This window comes from Belonocnema kinseyi, chromosome 1 (assembly GCF_010883055.1).
Source record: "Belonocnema kinseyi isolate 2016_QV_RU_SX_M_011 chromosome 1, B_treatae_v1, whole genome shotgun sequence".
In the NCBI taxonomy this organism is placed as follows: domain Eukaryota; kingdom Metazoa; phylum Arthropoda; class Insecta; order Hymenoptera; family Cynipidae; genus Belonocnema; species Belonocnema kinseyi.
The window spans coordinates 166376079-166386915 of record NC_046657.1 but is presented as its reverse complement, the minus strand read 5'-3'; the positions used below and the strand labels follow the sequence as shown (position 1 = coordinate 166386915).

Sequence of the window (10837 nt, the reverse complement as noted above, 5' to 3'; positions counted from 1 at the left end):
ATATCGTGGAAAATGCATTTTTTTTATGGTAAGAGGAAACGGAAGCCCTGGAAGCTCGCTCATTTTAGGAATTAATATCACTACTGTTATTATTGTTTATCCCACGTAATGCGAAAGAGTAGAATATAAGTAGTAGTTAAGTTAGACTAAGGATGGAATTGTAAATATATGTACAGGGAGCGAAGGCCCTCAAACCCGTAACAGGGAGAGATTAAATACATACATACATACATACATACATTAATTTTGAACAAAATAATTGAATTTTGAATTTAAAAAAATAATTCTCAACCGAAAATGGAATAGTAACATTTTTAGTTCCAAAAATTAATTTTAAACCAAACATAAGAGTGTTTTTAACTAAAACAATGAATCTTCAACTGAAATAGTTGAATTTTTGAACAACAACAAAAATTTTTACCAACAAAGATAAATTGTCAAACAAAGCTTAAATAATTAAATTTCAAGTTAAAAAAATTTATGTTTAACCAAACAGATGAATTTTCAACTACAAATATGGTATTTTCCATTAGAATGAGTTAAACTTTCAGTTTAAAAAAATACGTCCAACAAAGAAAACTAGCCTTAAAAAAACGACAAAAAAATAGTAACATTGTGATGAATTTTCAACTAAAATTATCAATATTTAACTGGCATAGTTGAATTTAAAACCAGAAACGTGCATTTTTAACTGAAATGATAATTCTTTCTCCAGAATAAATGTATTTTTGAGCAAAATGATTAATTTTCAATAAAAAAGATTAATTTCTACAAATAAGACGAATTTTTCCCAAAGTGCATAAAATTTCGAACAAATTGTTTCATTTTTAAACAAAAAATGTCAGTTTTCAACCAAATTGTTTCATTTTTAAACAAAAAATGTCAGTTTTCAACCAAATTGTTACATTTACATAAAAAAAGACAACTTCTCAACCAAAAATGGAATAGTTAAATCCCCTGTTAAAAATATAATTCTTAAGAAACAAAAAATACGGGTTTTCAGCAAAATAGTTAAATTTATACGATAATAATCACGTTTTTAGTTTTAAAAAATTGATCTTGAACAAAGATTAACAACCAGGGACAAATTCTCAATTAAAATGATGAATCTTCAACTAAAAAAATAATTTTTAACAAAAAAGTTTAACTTTTAACCAAGTACTTTAATTTTCCATTTAAAAAGGATGAATTTGCAACGAAAAATATAATAAAATTATCAATTACAATCCAAAAATATTTCATCTTTGAAATACTGCTTCTACACTAAAAACTAGCGGAAGTGTATCTTTTATATAAAATTTGGAAGAGGGAACTTTCAAATAGTTAAAAATAAAATAATAATTTTCAACCAAAGTTATGGATTTTCAACTTATATAATGAATTTTTAACTACAATAATTGAATCTTCAACAAATAAGATGAATTTTTAATCAGAAAAAACTATAATTTGTTAACGAAAAAGTGAATAGTTTTACAACCATAGAAATAAATTTTTAATTAAAACGATCAATCTTCAACAACAAAAATTTAATTTATAACAAAATAGTTTATAGTCCTGACAAAAAATTTTATTTACAACCTAAAATAGGAAGTTTCAATTAAAATGATAAATATTTAATCGGAATGCTGGAATTTCTAACTAATTTTCAATTAAAAAAGACCAATTTTCATCCAAATTCTTGAGTTTTTAATTTGGAAAGATCAATTTTCAACTAAAAATGGTTTCTAATTAAATAAAATAATTTATAACTACACTGATGATGAATTTTATGCCAAAGAGATAAATTTTCAATCATAAAGATTAATTTTTTACAAAAGAAGACTAATTTCCCACACAGCACATCAATTTTGGAAACAAATAGTTTCATTTGTAAATGCAAAATAGTAATTTTTAACCAAATAGTTGCAGTTTTCGCAAAAAATAAATTGATTTTAAACAAAATAATGACATATTTAACGAGAGATGAATTTTAAATTAAAATCATAAATCATCAACTAAACAAAAAATAATTTTTTAACAAAGGAGTTTAACTTTTAGCTAAGTAGTTAAATTTTTAACTAAAAAATAATGAATTCACAATGAACACTGTAAAAAAATATTATAATTCAGAAATATTTCTTCTTTGAAATACTACTACCACTCTAAAAACTGATTGTAATACTTTGTTTATCTAAAATTTAGAAGAGGAAATTTTCAAATTATGCAGCTATAATTAGTAATCCAAAAAAATTGGTAAAAACATATAATTTAATATTAGGAAAATTGAATACAAAGGTGAGTATTTTGAAAACAATTTGAATTTTACTCATATTTTTTCTATAGTTTATTTTGCGACTGTAATTAAATAATTTTATAAACAATTATAATTGTTGCAAATTTTAAACATTTATTGATATTATTTAAATAATAATAATAATAATAATTTAAACATTAATAATTAGTCTTATAATAAAATTGTTTATTAATTCATCTAGAAATTTTCGCTCTCTAAAAAATATATATTTATATATAATTTATTAATAATGCTATTATTTATATTTATTTATTATTTATAGCTTTTGATTTGTCCTATTTTAGGACCGGGAGTTTCGGTAAAGAAATCAAATTTCCCTTTGAACGGGGAATTTTTTACATGAAATGGGAATTTTGTTAAAGAGTTAAGACTGAGATTTAGAAGAAAGAGGTTTTAGAAAATCCCTGTTCCTAGTCAAAATTCGTCACAATTTAAAAGTTCCTTCTTCCGAAGTTTAAAAAAAGAGAGTGTTTAAAATAGTTTGTAGAGTAAAAGTAGTATTTCAAAAAGGAATTACTTCTAAATTATAATATCAATTTTTTTTTTTTTTCGTTCATATTTCATATTTTTGAAAATTCATCTACTTGCGGTTAAAATCTGAACTGTTTTGTTAAAAATTAATTCTGTTGTTGGATTCATCTCTTTTTAGAAATGTAACTGGTTTGTTGAAAATCAGTTTTTTAACTACAAATTTATCTAATTCGGGTGGAAAATTGACCTTTCCTAGTTAAACAAGTAAAAAAATGGATGTAAATTTCTCTTTTTAAATTGAAAGTTCATTTGTTTCATTGACAACTCACGTGTGTTGTTAAAAAGTCGATGTTTTGGGTAGAAAATGAGTTTTTTCTTTGAAAGTTAATCTCCTTATTTACAAATATTTCTTTTTGGTTGAAAAATTCAAGTATTCCAGTTAAATATTCATCATTTTAGATTTAAATTTATCCTTCAGGTTAGAAATAAACTTACTTTTAGATTCATCATTTTGATTAAAAATTAATTTCTTTGGTTGAAAAATAAGCTCTTTGATTGAAAACTTATTTTTCCTTTGGATGAAAAGGATTTTTTTTATCGAAAATCTAACTATTTTTCTGAAAATCCGATTTTTTCAAGAATTACATTTTTAACGGGAAATTCAACTATTATATTTTTTGGTTGAAATTTTATCATTTTTGGATGAAAATTCAAACGCTTGCCTGAAAATTGATATTTTTTATTAAAAAATTTAACTATTTTTTTTTAATTCATGCAATTTGTGGAAAATTCGTATTTTTTGTTGTGTAAAAATGGTCTTAATGGTTGGAAACTAATTTTTTTAATTAAAAATGTAACCGTTCTAATTTGAGTTTAAAATTTACTTTTTCTAGTTCAATATTAAAAAATTTGAATGTAAAATTATCTTTTCTAATTAAAATGTCATTTCTTAAATAAATAAATTCCTGGTAATTTCCCGGGTCGCAAATATTTTTCACAGTCAATGAAATCAAAAAATTAAAACTCTAAAGCTAAACAATTTTTCTTTTGAAATAATAATGAAATAATAAATTCTGAAACGCTTCAAAATTCTATTTCAAAATCAAGAGAAATCTAGAAGTTGATTTATATTTTTTCAAATTTAAAATTATTATTATTTGTATTTCCTTCAAAAATTAAAAATGATTTTAAATTTTGAAAAGCTATTTCAAGAGAATATTTGAAAAGATTTTACAAGATATTTCTCGATTTTTTGTTGACAATCTTTACAAAATCTTGGAAATTTTAAAAAAATTTCCAGATTTGTCGTTAAAATTTTTTTTTTAATCTTTTAAAACATTTTTAAATATTCTCTTAGAATAATTTTTTAAAATAATTTTTCATTTTCCTAGGATCGTAATAAGATGTTTTTATTCTTTAAAAACCTTTCATAATTCTTGAAAAGCTTCTGAATTTTTTTTTTTATTAATTTTCAATCTTTTAAAAACTTCTAAATATCTCTTGCAATGCCTCAAATTTTTTCCCACAAATAATAGGCGTTTAATTGTTATTTATAAATGAAAATTCAACAATTTCACTTACAAATGAAACATTTTTTAAATACAACAATTGAAATGAAAACTTGCAAAGATTAGAAGCTCTTCAAAATTTTAATGTTTCCAGGCTTTCTATGTCAAACAATTCAGTTTCAAATTGTTTATTTTTAAATATTGGGTTTAAATTTACTCGTCTTGAATAAATTTTAAATTTAATGAAAGCCTTTAATTGAAAATATATTATTCTAAAGTTATTTTTAAATTGAAAATAGTTTATAAAGTATAAATCAGACGTTTACATTTTTTAATGACAAAAACTTTCGATTTGAAACCGTTTAAATTGATAACGTTAAAATCTGAAAATTCTTAAATTTTAAGCAAAATTCGAATCATTGTGTCCAATCAATTTTTATTCATTTTTTAATGCTTAAAGTATAGATCCATCTAAAAAAATATTTATTTATATTCACATTTGATAAAATAAAAATGTTTTTTATCCAAAATTTCCAACTTCAAGCGCTCTTAATATTAAATAGTTTAAGTCTTCAAAAAAAATTCACAATTCTTGAAATTAAAAATGTACGCTTAAAAATAAAAATAGAAAATTTTGTAAGTAAAAGATTTTCGAATTACGCATTGTAAACTGAATGATAGCATAATTCAAAAAGATAAAAATTCACCTGATTATTTTATAAAACTGTCAAAAACGAACTTGGATAGATATGATTTTTTCTCTAGAATTATTGTCAAATTGACCAATATATTCATGTTTTTCTACAAATAAAGTAAGAATTAATAAAATTTCTGATTAAATTCATTAATAAAAACTCTACTTACATTAATGGGATAGCTTTCCTCGGGACTAAAGACCGACTTTTGTGAGGACGGAGGCGTTGGATAAATACTTTCTTCTTGCACTTTCCTCTCATCATTTTCTGGTCGCGTAACTACAATTTCCGGATTATTATTATGATTATCGGGGCTCACAGCATCCTGCTTCTTCTGGTGTGAATCAGACTTGATCTGTCCCCTTTTGGCGGCATTCTTAAGCTTTGGCGAACATCTATCAAATATGCCAAGAAACTCGTCGCTTAATTTGTTCAGAAGCGCCTCCGTGACGCCCCTGTCAATGTACACGTACCATGGCCTTCCATCTGTACTCAGTGGAATCTGAAGAACAGAGACGATCAGTATATTCCAAAAGTTTGCGAAAATACGAATTTATTATAAATAATGTTTTTTTTCAGTTTCTATGAATTCAATTAATGTTAGAAGAAATTATTACATATTTTAGTAGGATAGATTGATTAAATAATTAAATAATACTAAATATGTAATTAATCATTTCTTGAATTTGTCTCTAAAGTCTATGAATTCGAATTATAATTCAAACATATTTTTATTTCATCTATTTATACTTCCAATGCAGTGTATATTTACAGAATTTTTATTTTTTTCCGAAAATTCTGAAGTTTAACTAATTTTAAGAATTATAATTTTTTTATAAAATACCCTGTTCTAATTCATAAATAAATTTTTTTCGAAAATACCCTATTTCAACAAAGAATAAAAATTTTGTTTGAAAAATTTATTTTTCTATTGAGAATTGTTATTTTTCGGGATAAATTCCAATTCCAGCTCTGAATTGGTTGACAATTAAACATATTCCAGTTCAAATCAAGAATTTTAATTCTTTTAAAAAATTCTCCATTTCAATATTAAGAATTAGAATTTTTCTGAAAAATTCCCTGTTCAAATTCATAATTTAATTTTTTTCTCGAAAATATCCAGTTTCAACTTAAAATTAATTCTTTTTAAAAATACCCAGTTCCAGCTCGGAATTTATTTTAAATTATAAATTCCCTGTTCTATGACAAATAAAAATTCTTCTGGATAAATACCAGTTTAAACTCAGAATTGGTTAAGATTTAAAAATGCTCTGCTTTAACTCAGAATTAGATTTTTTGGTAAAAAGTTCCTGTTCCAATTCAGAATTTTGTTCTTTTTCGGAAATTTCCAGTAAATTAAAAAAGCTCGGAACTTGTTGAAATTTGAAAATTCCCGTTTCCAAATCAGAATTATTATTATTATTGATCAATTTCAGTTCCAACTATAAATGTATAAAAATGGAAAATTCCGTTTAAATTAAAAGTTAAATTATTTTTATTTTAAATAGTTTTAAAATCCTTCAAATACTTCGAAATTTTATTTCAAAATCTTGAAACATCTACATGATGTTTTACAATTTTTCAAATGATCTCTTTTTTAATTCTGTCAAATTAAAGAAATTTTTTTTTAAATGCTCAACATTCATTTTTGACAATTTTATAAATCTATATAAATCTTTTTAAATATTCTCTTAAAATTAGTTTATTAAAAGAAAAAAAATCACTTTCAATTTTCCTGGAAAATTTTTGTTATTCTTTTGAATACTTCGTTTAAATTATTTGAAATCATTTCAAATTTTAAAGTAATTTTGCATTTTTTCAAATCTTCTAAATATATCTTTAACTTACTCGAATTTTGTCTAAGAATAATAGGTTATTAATTGTTATTTATACATCAAAATTCAACAATTTAACATACAAATTAAATTTGGTTCAATAGAACAATTAAAATTCTAACGTTCAAAGTTTAGTTTTTTTTTGTTTAGTTTTGAATATTTCATTTATAATTACTGGTTTTAAATGAACAGCCAGATATTTCTACAGATTAAGTAATTTTTCTTTCTTAATTAAAACATTTCAAATTGAACGGTTTAAAAATGGAATATTTTACACTGAAATTATATTTGAAATTTAATACAAGCCTTTAATTATAAATATACTATTTTAAAGTTCTTTTTAAATTAAAAAATATTTCATAAAGTTTTAATAAGGCGTTTACATTTAACTAAAAAGTCTTTCCAATTGGAACAGTTGAATTTTTAACGTTAAAATCTCAACATTCTAAAATTGTGAAATGATACCGAATCGTCTTGCACTATCAATTATTATTTACTTTTTATATCTTAAAGTACAATTCAATTTTAAAAAAATCCTTAATTAATTTATATTCACAGTTGATCAACCAAAAATGCTGTTTATCGAAAATTTTCGATTGTAAACGCTTATAAATTTTTGATTTTTTAATCCTTTAAAACTGCATTTTAAAATTCTTTAAATTGAAATTTAGGTTAAAAAATTAAAAATAGAAAATTTTTAAAGCGAAAGATTTTCGAATGACGCAGTCTCAATTCATTGATATAATTCAAAAAGACAACAATTAAATTAAGTATTTGAAAAACGGTTGAAATCAAAGTTGGAAGGATTTTTTTCTACAAATTTGTAAAATTAAAGGTCAAAAAATAAATTCACGGTCATTTCCCGGTTTTTTCGGTCACGAAAAATTCCCGGTTATTTCCTGGTTTCCCGTTACAGAGGCCATCCTGTACTCTATTAAATTTAAAACGCTGAAAATTCCTAACTTTTCAAGTAGAAATTTGGATTTTCAAAAAATAGCTACACTTGAACCTAATAGTTGAATTCTCAATCAAAAAGCCGTTAAAAAAATACATTAATTCTCAATCAAACAATTAAATTTTTAACAAAAAAAAAAGATCAATTATCAAACAAATAGATGAATTTTGAAGTAAAAAAGATCAGTTTTCAATCAAAAAGGGAATTTTTAAATTTTCAGTAAAAAAATTATTTTCCCACAAAAAAAAAAGATTGATTTTGAAAACAAATTTAAGTCGACTTTTAACCAAGTAGTTTTATTTTCAACAAAAAAGATAAATTAATTACTAAAATGGTCAATTTTCAATTGCAATACTTAAATTTTTAAGGAAAAAAAAAGAACTTTTAAACAAGACGATTAATTTTCTACCTTGAATTTTTAAGCAAACAAATGAATTTTCAAACAAGACGATTAATTTTCAAACAGGAACTTAATTTTCAACCAAGATAGACGATTGAAAAATATATATATATGTGAATTTTTAACAAAAAAGTTGAATATTCAACTTAAAAATACAAATTTTCAATCAAAAAGTTCAATTTTCAACCATACAGTGGAATTTTCAACCAAACTAATGAATTCCCAACTAAAATTATGAATTTTCAACTAAAATGCTGAGTATTTATAATTTTTCTACTGGTCTAAAATCGATATTCTTTTGAATATTTATTTTTATTTCTAAATTGTAAAAAAATTTGTAAAAAATGAACACCAAATTATTTGATACAGTTTATCTGGTCAAAACCATAAAATCAAAAAATATAAAAGCATCCGAATGTTTGAAACATATTTTTCACAATTTAGAAATAAAAATCAATATTAAAAATATATTGAATCTAGACCAGTAGAAAAAAAAATGAACATCAAATTATTTATTACAATTTATTCAGCCAAAACCATAACATGAAAAAAAAGGAATACATTAATTTTAAACAAAAAAATCAATTTTCCACTGAAATGATCAATCTTTAACTGATATAGTTGATTTTTAAACAAAAAGATGAATTTTCAACAAAGAAGATTAATGCTTACCAAAGATGAATTTTTTTACAGAAAACACATGAATTTTAAATTAAAAGCATAAATTTTCAATCAAAAATTGAATATTTAAATTTTAAGTTGAAAAATGTCATGTTTAAACAAAGAGTTAAATTTTTAATTAAGAGAATATAATTTTCAATTAAAATAGTTGCATTTTCCTGTAAGACTACTAATTTGCAAAAAATAGTTGAATTTCAAACCAAAAACATAAATTTTCAACCAAAGTCTAGAAGAAAAAGTCAAAATTTTCAATTAAAAAAATATCAGTTTCCAAACAAATACTAAATATTTATATTTTCAGTGACACTTTTTTTTAATTTCAACAAAATAGTACAAGTTGAAAATGGAAGTTAAATTTTCAGTGAAAAAATTACTTTCAGACAACGAAAAAACGAATTTTCAACAAGATAGTTCATTGAATTTTAAAATTAAATCACGAATATTTAAGAACAAAACATTAATTATTAACAAAAAATTAAACCTCAACCAAGTAATTAAATCTTCATTTTAAAAAGATGAATTCAGAATCAAAAATGTATTAGTTGACATTTCAACCAAAGATTTAAATTTTAAATAAAAAATCAATGGTATTCAAACGAAAAGAACAAATTTACAACAAAATATATGAATTTTAAACCAGATACTTGAATTTTCAACTAAGGCCAATAAAGGAAAAAACGAATTTACAAATAAATAATCATTGTTATTCAATGTAATATTGCAATTTAAAAAAATGAAGCATGCTCTCAAAAAAATTGCCTGACTTGAATTATAAAAAAAAACTCGAAGATAAAACTATTTTCAGATTGAAAAATTAAAAAAAAAATGCGAATTGAACATACCTGATAATTTAGCCGCTTTGAAGCCATGTGAATGCAGAAACAGGCAATAACTTTGGGACTGTACTGCAGACACATCGTCGTCAAATGCAAACTGGAACAAAATACCCTTTCGAAATACTTTTTCTCAACAACTAAAGCGACAATATTGAGGATTTTCTGAAAGGGTGGATAGTTTTTTTTTTAGGAATGCTCGCCAATTGATCGTTTAAACAATGCCAATTATTTATACGTTTAAACATGTTATTTTCATTAGTTTTCAATTTTAATCAATTTATTTTACTTCTTCGCAACAGTGGCATTTATAGGGCTCAACAGTTTATAATCCTAGAAAATGAATAAGATAACTTGTAGCTACCTATTTGATGCCATAAGGTAGCAAGCTGAGGCCAATTCCTTGCTGGCTGTAAGTAAAAGTATTTATAAGTAATTAATTGCCTTTTAGAATTAAAAAAGAAAAAAATCAAAATTTCACTTTCTGTTCGAGAATAATTATATTTATTTTTGAATAACCAACCTTGTATCATGGAGCACCCTTTGACGACCTCAGCATGAGTGTGCTCAATTGTAAGGTCGAAACCGAGAGTCATCAAAATAGTATTCTCACAGAGGAGTAGATCATCAGTCATTTTTAAATATTGCTGCAATGAATAACGTAAAATTGCAATTTTAATTACGTCTGAGCTCAGATTTCAAGCTGTTCAATTTTCAAGATCAACTAAAATTAACATATTCATATTTGCAAAAAAAAATTCAAAATAATTTAATTTTGAAACAAATACTTAAATTTTCCACAAAAAATATCTGTTTCCAACGAAAAATGATGAATCTTCAACTGGCATAGTTGAATTTTAAACAAAAAAGATAAGTTTTCAACGAAAACAATGAATCTTCATCTGAAATAGTTGATTTTTCAAACAAAAAAATTAATTGTTCTGCGACATTTTTACTGGGTTTTAAAAAATATCGAATTTAATTGACCCAATTATTTAAATCGTTGTGCTAATGCCAATATAAAAATTCTTCACAGCAAAAATTAATTTTTACTAAAAATAATCAAATATTAACCAAAATTTTCATAATTATATTTCAAATAAAAAAAAATATTGACCAAACAGATGAATTTCCAAATCATAATATGGAAGTTTCAATAGGAATGT

General features: G+C 23.2%; 1 protein-coding gene across 1 annotated transcript in view; it reads right to left on the bottom strand.

Annotated features, from left to right (window-relative positions):
• The window catches only part of LOC117168671 (cyclin-T2-like), a 25799-nt gene that overhangs the window by 9209 nt on the left and 5753 nt on the right, over positions 1 to 10837 (bottom strand). The window contains exons 2-5 of the mRNA XM_033354341.1: positions 10195 to 10318; positions 10036 to 10081; positions 9681 to 9771; positions 5137 to 5469 (exon numbers count right to left, since the gene is read on the bottom strand). Coding sequence (XP_033210232.1) covers positions 5137 to 5469; positions 9681 to 9771; positions 10036 to 10081; positions 10195 to 10318 — 594 coding nt within the window. The remainder of the gene's footprint in view (positions 1 to 5136; positions 5470 to 9680; positions 9772 to 10035; positions 10082 to 10194; positions 10319 to 10837) is intronic.